A 16,493-nucleotide genomic window follows, 5' to 3' on the forward strand; every position below is an offset into this window, starting at 1 on the left:
TAAAATGTTGTAAAATTTATTATTTTGCATGTATGTAGAAAGAAACTAGGAAAGCATCACATTTATGTAAATAATTACTTATTCATCAATAATTACTTATTACTATTTATCAGTAGGCTACTACTACTACACAGGTTAGAACATCATCTCAATACAATATTGAGCACATCACTTAAAGGAGAAGTTCACTTTTAAAAAAACTTTTGCTGATAATTTACTCACCCCCATGTCATCCAAGATGTCCATGTCTTTCTTTCTTCAGTCGCAAAGAAATTAAGGTTTTTGATGAAAACATTCCAGGATTTCCCCCCATGTAATGGATTCTATTGGGACCCAAACGGTAGAAGGTCCAAATGACAGTTTAAGTGCAGCTTCAAAGGGCTTTAAATGATACCAGACGATGAATAAGGGTCTTATCTAGCGAAACGATCGGTCATTTCCAAAATAAATAAAAAAGTTTAAGTTTTATAAGCACAAACGCTCGCCTTGCTCTGTTCTGTGATGCGCGTTGAAGACGTCACGTAATACGCAATTACGTTGAAAAGGTCACACTTGACGTGTTTACAAATGTGCGGAAGGAGGACCATATACACATTTTCAAATGTATTTGTGTCAGTTTATCGTTTAAAATGCCCATTTCGTGTGCGTATCCTGGGTGTTTTAATATTAAAAAGCCAAAAAGAACATTTTCTTCAGGACAGAAATTTTTCAAGCGTGACCTTTTCAACGTAATTGCGTATTACGTGACGTCACGAACGCGCATCACAGAACAGAGCAAGGCGAACATTTGTGCTTATAAAACTTAAACTTTTTTATTTATTTTGGAAATGACCGATCGTTTCGCTAGATAAGACCCTTATTCATCGTCTGGTATCGTTTAAAGCCCTTTGAAGCTGCACTTACACTGTCATTTGGACCTTCTACCGTTTGGGTCCCAATAGAATCCATTACATGGGGGGAAATCCTGGAATGTTTTCATCAAAAACCTTAATTTCTTTGCGACTGAAGAAAGAAAGACATGGACATCTTGGATGACATGGGGGTGAGTAAATTATCAGCAAAAGTTTTTTTGAAAGTGAACTTCTCCTTTAAAGGATTAGTTCACTTTAAAAAAAACTTTTGCTGATAATTTACTCACCCCCATGTCATCCAAGATGTCCATGTCTTTCTTTCTTCAGTCGAAAAGAAAGAGCCAAACGACCTAAAAAAGGGCCAAAAAGCCCTTCAAAGGGCTTTAAATGATACCAGACGATGAATAAGTGTCTTATCTAGCGAAACGATCGGTCATTTAAAAAAAAAAAAAAAGTTTAAGTTTTATAAGCACAAATGCTCACCTTGCTCTGTTCTGTGATGCGCGTTCGTGACGTCATGTAATACGCAATTACGTTGAAAAGGTCACGCTTGACGTAGGCGGAAGTACCGAGTCAGTGTTTACAAATGTGCGGAAGGAGGACCATATACACATATTCAAATGTCTTTGTGTCAGTTTATCGTTTAAAATGGCCATTTCGTGTGCGTATCCTGGGTGTTTTAACATTAAAAAGCCTAAAAGAAAATTTTCGTCAGGACAGAAAAGCGTGACCTTTTCAACGTAATTGCGTATTACATGACGTCACGAACGCGCATCACAGAACAGAGCAAGGCGAGCATTTGTGCTTATAAAACTTAAACTTTTTTATTTATTTTTTAAATGGCCGATCGTTTCGCTAGATAAGACCCTTATTCATCGTCTGGTATCGTTTAAAGCCCTTTGCAGCTGCACTGAAACTGTCATTTGGACCCTGAACCGTTTGGAGCCCATTGAAGTCCATTATATGGAGAAATGTTTTCATCAAAAACCTTAATTTCTTTTCGACTGAAGAAAGAAAGACATGGACATCTTGGATGACATGGGGGTGAGTAAATTATCAGCAAAAGTTTTTTTAAAAGTGAACTAATCCTTTAAGACCAGCGCATGCGAATGCGAATTATAATCCAAACACACCTCCATCCAGTACGTACTGGATCATCCAGTTACGTCATCGTGCTACAGGCTGCAGCGAGGGGTGTCTCGAGATACAGGGGACGAACCCTCGGTTGCTGAGCAGGGGGGCGTGCACCTGAGACCCGCGTTTCTGCGCGCTGAGTAGCCATGAGAACGACTGACATCTCTATCTTTTCATACAGATTACATAAACAGAGAATATTTGTTTTCGTTTTTAATTAGATAATTTAATAGCAGAGACTTAAATGTTTATATATAAAAAAATTGCTTATGCCTGTGTGACTAGTATTCGCTGAGTTTTGTTTAAGTTTAGACTAGAGACGTGCTCCGGAAAAAAAAGTTCAAGGAGACGGAGAGGCAGAAAGCACACCCTTTTTATTTTATTTTACAAAAGCACAATGTTTTTTCACTTTAAGTGGACGCATAAAAAAGTAGACATTTAACGGTTTATTTTTTTCATATTTCTTAAGTCTGTATGACCATAAATAACGGAGTATTTAAATCTAATTTGCTGCTATGTGACACTGACGAAATCCAGCAAAACGCGCCGGCGAATTTGTCGACCCCCAGAGGGTTACCTTTAGCCTAATAGGAAGAAGGAACATTAAAAAGATATGCTCACTCACATCAAGACGCCGCTGCGGTGGTGGAGTCCATGCAGGAAGAGCAGCGTTTGGCACTGCGTCGCTTTTCAGCGCGAGCTGTTTGAAGAAGCCCATTTTACCTAGATTACACGAAATAATCTAAATAACTATATAAACGCTATGCTAACTAGATGCTAATATACGCTATCCTGATCGTTTTCAATACTCGCAATTCCAACTACTGACTCGCTAGGGCTGCCAAGGGCGTGGTGAGCTGGTGCTCTCTTACATCACAGGGCACCACAACTTCCACCGTTCAACCTGAAGAGGGCAGCACTCAGGCGTTTTTACACCATGTCAAAGAAATTGACTCGAATCAATGAACAGCACTAATAAGTTTAGTATTAATAATAAGGTTTAGTTACCCTTTAAAGACACGTGGCAGGTCCATTTGCACATTTACTGTATGTATCATAATAAATAAATAGTTCTGGAAGTCACTGGAAAATGACTATTTGACTATTTTTTAAAGCACTATCACACGAGCAAGATTGTTCCGAATAACACTCATGCTTATATTCCAACATTGGGAGTGTGATATTGCTTTAATAGAAGAGTTCAATAAATAAAAGTTAAATATTGAGTTACTTACTTTTTAGATATAATACTGCCAACGAAAATAATCAGTCAAAAATAATGAGTCAATTTGACTCACTTCTGGTCACTCTTTTCCACCTACTGGCATAACGATGTAACCTGCAGAAATAAGTAATTGAAAAATCACTATAATATACACAAACTGATATTATACATACATTTAAAGATATTTCTTTAATTATAGCAAATTCAGAAATTGAAAGTATTGTTTTTACACAATGTTGATTAAAAATTCACAAAAAATACATAAAAAACAAAACAGAAAATGTGTATTATACATGAACAAAGCTGTCAATACATTTGGAACAGACAGGGGAAACATAGCCAAACAGGAAATAAAGACTTGAGATGTGAATGTCACAGCATCTTCTTTATTCATATTTATGCATACAAAGAAACTCAGCCATGTTAAGAGAACCAGTACACAGCTTTCTCAGGCACTCTCTCTCTCTCTTATACACACTCACACTTGCTCTCATGTGCTGCAAGGCTCTCAGGTAAAGCTACTAATACTTGTCTATGAAGCTGGTAAACTGTACCCAAAAATAATGATGCTATTTTTAATACAAATGAAAAATGTCCTACAATCATCTACTGTAGAAAAAAAAGAAAGAAAATAAACAATTTGTGGTTCTAGGATCAGTTATCCAAGCACTCCTTCAGTCTGTTATTTAAAAAAGAAACCAAAACGTACTTCCATTCAGTAATACTGTATAGTAAGAACATAGCTCCAGATTTTCCATCTCTGTCTCTGACCCATTAATAGCAGTGATACAGGAATGGACACAGAAAGCTGCAGTATGAGATCACTAATGGCTGAAATGACTATTTATGTTGCCATAGTGACTGCAGGAGCCACATATTGACAGACAAGTTATTTAGTGTAGGGGAATCTAATTGTAATAACTTCCAAAATAGCACACAAAGACAACCGACAGTCCTCTAGTCAAGTGCTGATCAAACGAAAATAACAGATTTTCCCCCAAAAAAGTAGTGAAATGATGCTCAGGTGACTATTTGTGTGTTTGTTTGCATTTGTTTGTGTGTGTGTGGGGGGGGGCAGATGCAGCTGTCAGAGGCAACATACTGTTATTTTTAGAAAGGCAACTTATTCACGTCTTTGACTTTGATAGTCAAAAACACTACAGGAATAACATTGATTACTGTCTGTAATGTCATCATCAGTCATACTTTGATTACAAATGTATAAAATAACTAACAATCACAAAAGAACACAAACATACTGACTTTAAGACAACACATTTACAGTGACAGAAAAAAAAAAAAAAACAGGCGCAAGACTCGCATGCCCATTCAAACAAGTCCCTAATATTATACATGTAGCACATTCAAAATACAGGACTGAGACGTATTTTGTTTATCATCTCCAAACAAATCGATCTAGTCATTTAAAGATTACACATGATCATATTTGTGCTATTTTTCCTTTAGGATAACTTCCAATATTCTTTCTCGAAGTGTTTGAAAACAGGACAAATTAAAGTGAGGATTAGTCAGGTACAATCTAGCCATCGTTGAAAACAATATTAATAACGCAGGCTTTCACATCTAAACAAAAATACTAAGGTAAATTGTTTGCTTTTAAAGGGATAGTTCACCCCAAAAGGAAAATTCTGTTATCATTTACTCACCCTCAAGTTGTTTCTTTGTTTCTTTTGTCGAGTTTCTATCTTCTGTTAAACACAAAATATTTTAAAGAATTTTGGTAATCAGGAGTTGATGGTAGCCATTGACTAACATAGTAGGAAAAAAAATACTATGGAAGTCAATAGCTACCTGGCAACTATTCTTTAAAATATCTTTCTTTGTGATTAAAAGAAGACAAAAAAAAAAAATCATACAGGTTTGGAACAACATGAGGGTGAGTATATGATAACAACATTTTCATTTTTGGGTGAATGATCCCTTTAATAAGGCATCACTTATTATTTTACCCTTCAGATGACATTCTCTCCCGTTCTTCCCTGTTGTTTTGATTAAACTTTAGATCAAATCTAAAGTCTTTTCATCCCCATCAGTTTCAGTTTCTCAAGCTGGTGACGGAAGTATAAAGCTTTAATCCTGCAACTCATCTCTCTCTCCAACCCTCCCTCAATCCCTCAGGCTGTTGATAGACGCGCAGATTTTGAGAGCAGGACCGAGTTTGATGTTCATAGTGGACATGAGATGCTCTTCTTTGAGAAGCAACAGCGCCTGCCCATCAATCTCCTGTGACAGGAACTGGGATGCCAAGTCCTCACAACCTGACAAGAGATGTCACAATGAAGGAGTACATTAAATAATATCGTAAATATACAGGAGAGCACAAAGCACACCTCACGTTTGGCATCAGAATACTGACCTTGAAGAGAAGAAATGAACTGACACACTTCCTCCACACTCCAGCGAGCAGGGTTGCCAGATAAGAAGTGGTTCTCGTCCACTGGGAGGCCACTTGGTGCCGAGTCATCCAACTGAGGGCCACAGTGGATTGGTCTCGGGCACGAGAAGGACGAGCTGGGAGAGAGTGAGAAGAAGTCTTCTTCTTCCTCACAGCTGGAGATGTCCTCAGAACGACTAGATTCTGAACGACACTGCGAAATAGAAAAAGTCATATTTATGTACTTTGTTTTGAAATTTCAAAAAAAGAAACTTAATTATTTAAAACCAAGAAGCTGTAAAACCATACATGTTTAATTTCAGTTCCCTTTATGTTAACTTTGGGATCAGTAGTTTTTTTTAAACAAGTCTCTTATGCTCAATTCTTACGCATTTACTTGATCAAAAATGCAGTAAAAACAATAATATTTTGAAATATTATTAAACATTTTCTTCTCTATTTTAATATATTACATTTAAAATGAAAAAGTTTATTCCCATGATGGCAAAACTGAATTTTCAGCATCATGATCTTTCAGAAATCATTCTAATATGCTAATTTAGTGTTCTTACCATTGTTGAAAACAGTTGTGCTGCTTAATATTTTTGTGGAATTTTTTATTTATTTCAGGATTCTTTAAAGAACAGAAAGTTCAAAGGAACAGCAATTATTTGAAATAGTATTTTTTGAAACATTTTAAATGTCTTTACTGTAACTATTGGTCAATTCAATGCATTCTTGCTGAATAAAAGTATTAAATTCTTTAAAAAAAAAACATTGTACAGATCCGAAACTGCAATGTCCATCATCTCACCTTTACTGGAAGATGCCTGCCTGATATTTTAGCACAGGCAATCTCAGAGCTGCTCCTGCGAGGACCCCTGCGCCTAGCAATAACATCCTGCACCACAGGGCTCCCTGGTGGCCGTTCAGCACCCTCAAGACCCCTACTAACACGGTAGTGGTTGCTGCAGCTGACATTGTACCTGAATCAAAAGGTTCAGAAGTCAGCGATAAAACAATACACACTCAATCAGGTTTATTCATAGTTAGTTACATTTTTTCTATATAATTTTCTTTAATTAAAAATCTTTTTAAGAATCTATCAATGATATGGGATGATTTTGGTCTTACCTCTTGGCACAGGTTTTGGAACAGAAGCGCTTGGATCGCCTGAACTGGTTGGCTGGTGCAAACCTTTGACAGTATTCACACTTTAACTCTGTAAACAATATATAGACACGATGTGTAAGAGAGAATAAAAATAATATGTCTAAACAACTTAAACAGTTTTCCACAAAGCTTTGTTTGAAACACGACCACTCACTATCACGGATGTTCTCTCGGTGTAGGATGGGTGGAACAGCCACAGGAAGTTCTTTCACTGGCCCAGTCACCTGTCAATCAGCAGAAAAATGTCATGTGTGTTCTATACCTCTCAGACCATTGGTCCATTAATTAATAAATTATTTTTTTTATTTTTAAGTTTTAATGCTTGATTATCTTTCTACAGTGGTCTGAAAACACATTTTGCCTTACCATGAAACACTAGATTCGTATTAAGTAGAAAGACTCACAGGGAAAGGTTCGGCTCCCTCCTGGATAACAAAGCCCTCAATGAGGTGAGTGAGAACCTGAGGTTTGACCACAGCCTGTGGGACAGGTGCTCGATCGCCCTGTCCTCCAACACGAGGAAGAGGGAGAGAAAGAGAGAGAGTAGGAGGAGAAGAGAATGCCATCTCTGGGGCTAAATCAGAAAATAGACAGGGAGAAAAAAAATGTTCAGAAAATCAAAAACGTTAATAAAAAGACAGAAGGGAAGAATAAATACTGCCATTCATACAGATAATAAATTGTAATATATATATTTATATATATAAGCTATTAGTATTTTTAAAGATTAACTTTAAGTGAGTGTTGTTAAATGATGGCAAAGGTAAAAATAGGGGGGAATTGATTATGAGCAATTAAATATCCAGTATCTACCATTAAGATGACTAAAAAAATGGATTATAACCAATTTGGAACTGATATTATCTGTAATCATGACAGGCTGGTTGTACATTTGATAACATGTAGGTAAAGATGCAAATTTGCGTTTTTTTTTATTATTATTATTATTTTATGGTATTTAAAAATACATTTTATAAAAGTATAAATTAACCCTTTAGCCATTTAAATGTGGCCAACAACAGTTGTGCTGCTTAATATATTTGTGGAAAACATGATACATTTTTTTTCAGAATTTGTTGATGAATAGAAAGTTCAAAAGAACAGCATTTATTTGAAGAAATCTTTTGTAACAAAAAAAGCCTTTCCTTTTACTTATTTTTTTTCTGAATAAAAGTATTCTTAAAAAAAAAACCTTACTGACCTCAAACTTTTTCAATGGTAGTGTATAATTTTGGGCATTTTTTGGGCACTACAAAAACAGCATTTTGTACGAAACACTGCGTCTCAGGCATACCATCCCTTGCCTATGGCTCACCTGTATCTAGTGAGGGAGCTGGTGAAAGAGGAGGGGCGGAGTCTTGCATTAACAGACTTGCATTGATGGTCTCGGTTGACATCTCATTGGGTAAATCGGATTCTGATTTCCTTTTTAATGGACCAATCACAGGCTTTGTCTATGAGAGAAGGAAGATTACACAAGTGTCACAGCATAAACACACCATGAGGAAATACAGTTCACCTATTATCTACTAACCTGAACTGGTCCAGACTGAACGAACACGGAGTCTCCAGAGTTATTCTGTCCATCCATCGAGTGTGTGACAGATGCAGAATTGCCATGACTCAACGCTGCGCACTGATTGGTCTGCATCTGAGACATTGGGAGGGCACTTTGGGCTGTTTTAAGGCACACGCCGGCTCCGCCTGTTTCCACGGGAGTCATCATAGTAACAACATTGCTACCGGAGTTATTGACGGGCACGACACCTGTGGCGTCCTGCTGGGCGCAACAGGTACGAGCCTGGGGCACTGCTAATGCCTGGGAGTTTCCTATCGTGCTCTGCCTTGCGCCAACCAGCTGAACTGGGACGTGGGGAGGGTGATGGCCCCCCGTGGCCTGGCCATTGTTGGGTGGTGCTGGGAGAATGGGCGGTGGGTGACGAGGGGGCATCTGCACTGGCAGCCGATGCCCCTGAGCCGTTTTGGGTTGAATGGGCACATGCCCTGTTCCATGACCCAGTTTTTCCGAGCTCAGATTCACCCCCGTCTGCTGGAGTGGCTGCACCACTAACGTCTGGGCAGTCATGTTGGATTTGGTTGCCACCGTGCCCATCGGATAGCCTTGAGAAGATGTGGGAACATTGGATGTGGGCACCAGGATGTGGGTTACGGTGGCTGCAGAAGCTGGTACTCCTCGAGCTTGGCACAAGCCAGATTGAGAAAGGAGGAGCTGGGAGAGAGGGAGCGAGGGGGAAGGCGAGGAGGACGGAGGGTTGGAGGAACCTCCTGCTTGCTGTGGGGTGACAGCGGATTGGTTGGAGCCCTTCACAGTGAGGCCAGACATATTGGGATTGGTGGTGTTGGAGTAGTTTTGCAGTTTGGTGTTGGCGAGCGGTTGAGTCTGCGCTTGGATCTGCTGAGCTGACTGACCAAACTGCTGCTGCTGAGTCTGAGGCTGCTGGTTAAGTGGGTATGAACCTTAAAGTCATAGAAAGATAGAGAAACTACAGTTCATTTCATAGTCAGTGCATTTGGAAATGACTGCAGCAGACGCATACATCTAGGAATTTGAAAGGAAATGTATAACAATAAGCAACATTTGAAAATTAATAGTCAATATTTAAATATTATGCAATATTCTGTCAGATAAGGTAAATTATCTAGCTGGCTGACATGAAGTATTGTAATAGCCTTGGTAGTATCATTAAGAATAGGTTGAAAATTACAAGCCAATCTGAAATGTTTTGCTCACCAAGACTGAATTTATGTAATCAAAAAAGTATTATGACAATTTTAAATAACTTTACTATTTGAATCTTTTTTTAAATGTCATTTTTTTCTGTCATGGAATAAATAAATAAATGTTCAAATGTCATGGATAGATATATGTGAATAATAAATAATACATTTGAGATTTGAATACATTTATATTTATTGTGTTGGGGCAGGGCAAGCGGAAATCTGAACTACTGGCTCAACTAGGCAAGCAGAAATAACCTGTTGAGGCCTATAATATCTTAATTTTATTCCTCACCACTCGTCTCCTTCCTGTCTGCAAACTCAGTCTTCACAGTAGCCACCCTTGGAGTGGACACGCAACGCATTGCCAAGTTCTGTACCTAAAAATGGGAGAGACAAAAGAAATAATGCAAGAGGCAAAACAAATGAAAAGTGTGAACGGTCTAAACGGGCATGATATGACAGGTTTTTCATTATTTGTCTTTTTAAAAGCTGACAGTGAAATTCTGTAAAACAGAATTACAGGCAGTAAGAATATCTTTGATGTTTAACAGACGCTTTTCACATTTCCGGGGTTCTGAGAAGCGGACGTCGCCATAGTTGGGTAAACTTCTATAGCGGTAAACGGGAGCAAATACCATTTTTGTATTTCCATTTGCTCCAGTAGAAAAAGAAAGAATCTGTGATTTCCAAAGAGGGAAAAAATATAGAGAGATTGATAACAGCAGTGAGAAGAGAGAAAGATGTCAAATTTGCCATAATTCCCTCCGTCGTTGTTTTAGAAACACCCTCTCATCAGTGTTAATTGATTTTTTTTTTGTAATTTAATGCCAAGGTAATATAACACAAAGTATAGCGTTATAAATTGATTACAAATGAAAATATGAAAAACCACTAGATTTGTGATGTGGAATGAGATTTCTCTGTTGAAAAAGAAAGACACAAAAACAAAGCAACCTAAAGAATGTCTTGTTGCATGGTGAAGAGTAGAGACAAAAACAACTCAGAAGGCCAAATGTCACACCTGATCATTGTCTGACTGGTTACTTGAGGATGTAGGAGTCGTTTCCTGTTGCTGCTGCTGGGTTTGCTGTTGGGCAACCGTTGCCACAGCAGCTGTCGCTGTACCACCAGGCATGAAAATGAGCTGAGGGGTGAGAGGTGTCTTGAGAGAGCGGTTTACCTGTATGGTGGAAAGACCAGTTAAATCACACCCTTAGGAAAAGAGCGAGCTTGGATAAATATTATATTAACGTTCACCGGGTGAACAGTTTCATACTATTGTTATGACAAGTTGTAAAAACATATGTTAGGTTTATGTCTGGATTTAAGTACTATGACAAGGCACTTACTCTCAGGTACATCTGACCCTGTCCACCAGAGTTTCCACCTAACAAAACTGACTGGCTAAGGGCTGTTGATGTTGCCAAGGTGGCAGGTCCTATCGGACGGGGGTTTGACACGGTCCCTCCAGCAGAAGTGGTACTTAAGTTCACCTAAAAAAAGCACACCACAGATCAGCTTTTACTTATTTAATAAAACATTCCAAAATTATCATCAAAAGCATTAAGCGCACAAACAGAGAATCAGAAACTGAGGATAGTTAGTTATGATACTCATACATACATATTTATGACACCAATCCACAATTTGCTTTCTGACTTGTGATTAAATCACATCATGTTCATTTGTTGGACAGAGGAGAGCTGGACCCTGACTGAGCTTGGTTTCTCCCAAGGTTTTTTTTCTCTCCATTTTGCCACCTGATGATGACATGGAGTTTGGGTTCCTTGCCACTGTCACCTCTGGCTTGCTTAGTTGGGGACACTTAATATGCAACAATATTATTGATCTGACTGTACTGACACTATCGCATGAGAACTGAACTGAGCTGAATAATGACATCACTGTTTTCTGCAGAGCTGCTCTATAGCTGAATTGAAGTAATTTAATAATGAATGATCTTCATAACGGAAATAAATCAACACTAAACTGACTTCAGCTGAGCAATGACACTTATTTGCTTTTTAAAGCTGTTTTACAGATTAATTGAACTCCGTTTGCATCACTGAATCACTGTTGATCACTGTAAAGCTGCTTTGAAACTTTCCATATTGTATAAAGCGCTATAAAAATAAAGGTAACTTGACTTGATTTGCAACACTTATTTGATAGATTTAAAACCAGAGACTCACTGTGCATTGTGCTGTGCTTGTAGCTTGAGACACGCTGTTACTGGGAGAGCTGGACTGACGACTGGCTGCAAGAGTTGCCTGAAAATATAAAAAGGAAACCTCTAAACAACATTTGCAGAACGACATTAAAAGCAGAATCAAATCTTTAAAGGGTGGTGCATTTTTAGATCTGAAAATAATTAGCAACATAATCATCACATTTAAGAACCTAAACGAAAGAATATTTTTTCATTGAATGTTAATAATAATAATAATGGTAATCATAACTAAAATAACATCAATAAAAATAAATAATAAAATTACTAGTAATAATTACTAGGTTTTTTTTGCAATAATTTAGGTAAATCATACATGTAAAATAATTACATATGATGCAAAACAATGCTTATAAACAAGATTATCTATACTACCATTCAAAAGTTTGGGGATGGTTAGATTTTTTTAATGCTTTTGAAAGAAGTCACCAAGGTTGAATTTATTTAATTCAAGAACACAGTAAAAACCGTAATATTGTGTCACATGATCCTTCAGAAATCTTTCTAATATGCTGATGTGGTGCTCAAAAAATATTTTGTATTATTATTATTATCGTATACCCAGTATTCTTTGATGAATAGAAAGTGAAAAAGAACAGCCCTTTTTTTGGAATAGAAATCTTTTATAACATAATAAGTTTCTTTACTATTACTTTTGATCAATTTAATGCAACCTTGCTGTAAAAAAAAATAAAAAATTCTTTCAAATAGATAAATAAATAAAATACTGACACCAAACTTAATTTATCCAACCGGGTAAAGATGATGAATACTCTAGTGAAACACTAGGGCTGAGATTTTAGACCTACAGACTAATTTTACAAGCTGGTGGAATTTCTTTAAGATACTTTGCATAATTTGGTTGTTTTTCACCATTCATCAGGGCAAATATCTCTTATATTTTTTTTTTTTCTGCTGAACTAAAATGATTTTTTATGGATTTTGACATGATTGACTGAATTAGCCAGACCTGTTGCACAGCGGCCAGGTTGTGGAGTTGAGCGCTGTTGATCTGCTGCTGCAGCATCAGCTGCTGGAAGTACTGAGCTGCATTGGGCTGCCTCTGTAATGCCTGCAGAGCCTGGAAACATATTTAAGTGTACAGACAACTACATTTCCCAAAAATCAAGACATTCAAAGTCAAACCAAGGCACTGAGGTGAATAAGTGATTTAATCTTCACTTAAATTTGTCTGTAAGTCTAGTTCGCTGTGGCTTTGTGACCCACCTGCACAGCTTGCCTTTCATAGAGAGACATTTGAGCTATCTGAGGGGGGCGGGAGTTTCCCCCTGATGCTGCACTGCTATTGGCTGAGCTGGAGTTGGTCTGGTCTTCTCCTGTCTCCATGCTCACTGGATGGACGACCAGTCAATCAAACTTTGTAATAGAATACCAGAGAAAAATATGCACAAACAAACAATTTAGAACGGGGTTTTATGCTTAATCCATTTCATAAAATGTTAATTAAAACAGATAAAAGTCGTTTGAACACTTTCGCACAGACACACTTGTTAACTTGTAAGACCCCCTAAGTCTTTTAAAATCTTGAGAAGAATATCTTTAAAATAACACACCGATATCAAGTAGTTTTAATATACATAACAGTAATAACGAACAAGTAGCTGTTTCAGTTATCTGTCATCTGCGGGTGATCGAGGTTCTGTGCAATATTTACGTATCAGCAAGTTGCAAAGCTTACTAGTCAAAATAACACCATGCACAATCATTTATTTTAATATGTGTATGAGCAGAAGCAATGCATAGGGTGTAAATAAACACCATGTCCACTCCCAGTATCTCAACTGCAGCTGCAAAAATGTTGGCGGACTGGCGACTCCTAAAGTGCCAAACAGACATAATTTTACCTCTCTGCGATCGGCAGTGTTTTTGCTTCCCCCTCTCGTAATGGAAACAATCACCTGGAAACGTTGAGTCCACAGTTGCTGTAATCGAAGTAATATAGTTCCGCTATGTGTTTATTTTTTTGCTTTTTTAAGTATTGTTGGAATTCTTCAAACAACGGTGATTGTGATGAGGCTCAAAAAAAGCGATGAAACACCTCCCCGCCCCCCGTACTGTTTACTATTCTTTTTCCGGCGCCAAAAATGACGTACCAGATCATAGAAGTCTGAAGCGTTGTCTTATAATTACATAATAAAAGTCTTGTCTGTCTTTCTGTCTGCCCGTCCACCTATCTATCTGTCTGTACATATCTATCTATCTATCTATCTATCTATCTATCTATCTATCTATCTATCTATCTATCTATCTATCTATCTATCTATCTTATGTGTGTACTGAAGGCAATGTATATATATATATATATGTGTGTATATATATATATATATATATATATATATATATATATATATATATATATATATGAATCAAATGGTGAATTTTCCTTTTCTACATGTGAGTGTAAATGCTATAGCATTACACAACAATTTAAAATATTTTTTAACATTTTAAGGTAAACGTTTTATAAATATAATGATTTTTTGAATATCAGGGCTATAATTTTCTAACTATATGTTTTTTTTTTTTTAAAGTCACATTTATGTCAGTTATGCCTCATTGACTTTGATTTGGTCAAGCAATGTATTTCAAATGTTATTATATTTAAAACAATTTTTTTTTCATAATTCTAATATATTTCTAATTAATCTAACTTTTATTACAGAAATTCCATCTTTAAATAGATTTATGCAAGCCATTATATGACTCGCCCTGATACTTGATGATTTACGAAAAAGAAGAACACAATCTTAACACACATGAAATCATCTAGAAAACGAAAGTATGCCTGAAAAAGGGCTCATTTACAATCTGGACTGACCTGTTTTTCAGCTGACAGACCACTGGAAAACAAAAGCACAGGTAGTCATGTTAGCCTATATGCGCATGAAGTCTTGACATGATTTGACTGCTTGAACCAGATAAAAACCTCAGTAAGTATATATTTTTCTCCACTGTTTTAGTGAAGACACTTATTATGTTTTATATATAAGCAATATGAGTACTGTCAGACTTGCTGTGTAAGAAAATAGATGTAGTCTACCTAAACAAATGCTTCAGATATACCGGTAATTACAAAAACACAGAAATGGTTAACATATTTTAACATGATTTACTGAACAAAAGTGAAGTGTTAACATTTTAAAAGAAGTTTACACTTTAAGACTAATAAAGCATAGAGATCACATGACAGGTGTGGCACATGCAAATTTCCAGATGCCATGTTGGTTTACCCTAACAAGATTAAATCAGATTTTTAAATAGACATTTATATTTCCATTATAACAAGGTGTCTACAGATATAAACAAGTTAAATTTAAGCCTTTTAAAGACCTTTTTAATACCACCTTGTATGAAATTTAAGACCAAACATGTAATGGAAATATACATTAGGCTACATTACATACGTATATGTAATATTTAATGTTTAATATAAAAAGAAAACAAATTATGAACGCTGTCATAAATGCTATTAATTATTATGATACAGTGAACAGTCAACAGACAATAGAAAAGAAAACAAAGCATCACCAATAGTTTTGGTTGTGTAAACAGTTTATTCTGAAGAAATATTTTTTATCAGTGTTCTATCAGCTTTTCCATACACTGTAAAAAAGTTGCTGCCTTAATTTTTTAAGTGCAATCAACGCAATGCTCATGTTTTCCAGGAATAAAGAATTTTAAAGATAAAAAACATGAAGCCTACAAGATCCAACGTGCGGTGTACGGAAGCAGAGGCTGGTGCAGGGAAAGATGGGAGATGGAAAAGGGAAAGTTGGTTGGATAGGCAGAAGGGATGGAATGATGTTGGCGAGCTAGAACTGAAAATAAGGATGGAGGTCGGCTTGACTGAAAATACAGGTGGAAAGAATGAAAGACGAACACAAAATCAGGCTTTAGGCCATGCTACAAAGGGACAAAGTCAAATGAAGCATTCAAGAGTTTGGGTATCTGGGAGTGGAAAGACAACTTCTAAAGAACAGATGAACAAAGAAGCAAAGGGACAATGGAGGAATGAAGACTTACTAAAAGAACATGTTAGTGTAAAAAGTCCCACTAAAGGACCACAGCTGGATGTCAGTTCCCATTTTTCCAGTGGGGCTAATGCCGGAGTTGGGAACAGTTCGGAACCAGGATTTGGGCTCCAGTCTAGGGTTTCTTTGAATGAAAAAGCGCATCCTGGTTCCAGAGTGGTGACCAGCTCTAGCACCAGCCCCAGTGGAATGTCTGTAAGTGACTACCTAGTACTTCTAAAGTCACTCCGGATTAACCTGCCCAAAGGTGTTTTAAATCCTAAAGTCATCAGGCTATCACAGAATGCAGGCATCATTCAGAAAGCCCAGGATATTGTAAAAGAGCTGGAAAACTTCAAGCTTCAGTTTAACAGCATTCCACGTCTTGGCTGCGGGAAATTAAGAACTCACTGTCACTGAAAGACAATGGAAAAGTTCTTGAAATCACAGTGATGATTTTCTTTGAAAAAAGAGAAGTTTCCGAGGCAAATCTGAGAGCACAGTGGAGAAAGAATGTATCAAACACAAGCTGTGGATTCAGGTTCAGAGACAAATACAAGACAATGGCCATCTCCACACCCGCTATATACGCTACAACACAGACAAGGAGCTGGAGACAGTTAGAAGTTGGAGACAATCTTCCAAACATTTCTGAGGGTGTGACAGTGAATGTCCATGACATTGAGAACAGAGACTATTGTGACGAGTTAGCTCT

General features: G+C 37.1%; 1 protein-coding gene across 2 annotated transcripts; it reads right to left on the reverse strand.

The window, feature by feature from the left end:
- Nucleotides 1-3,576: 3,576 nt before the first annotated feature.
- phc1 (polyhomeotic homolog 1) lies at nt 3,577-13,862 on the reverse strand. 2 transcript variants are annotated; one of them, XM_084089161.1, is made up of 15 exons: nt 13,613-13,862; nt 12,975-13,124; nt 12,718-12,828; nt 11,713-11,790; nt 10,870-11,013; nt 10,542-10,700; nt 9,813-9,897; nt 8,313-9,256; nt 8,094-8,232; nt 7,183-7,352; nt 6,933-7,002; nt 6,740-6,827; nt 6,420-6,591; nt 5,588-5,819; nt 3,577-5,489 (listed from the first exon to the last, which is right to left on the reverse strand). In XM_084089161.1, exons 2-15 carry the CDS (start codon nt 13,092-13,094, stop codon nt 5,338-5,340), a joined length of 2,664 nt encoding a protein of 887 aa, XP_083945287.1. In that variant the 5' UTR covers nt 13,095-13,124; nt 13,613-13,862; the 3' UTR covers nt 3,577-5,337. The 2 variants fall into 2 exon arrangements, with proteins under 2 accessions (XP_083945287.1, XP_083945288.1); XM_084089162.1 differs by having other exon boundaries at nt 13,667-13,804.
- Between the last annotated feature and the right edge of the window lie 2,631 nt (nt 13,863-16,493).

Source organism: Abramis brama, assembly GCF_963993115.1.
Source record: "Abramis brama genome assembly, chromosome: 17".
NCBI lineage: Eukaryota > Metazoa > Chordata > Actinopteri > Cypriniformes > Leuciscidae > Abramis > Abramis brama.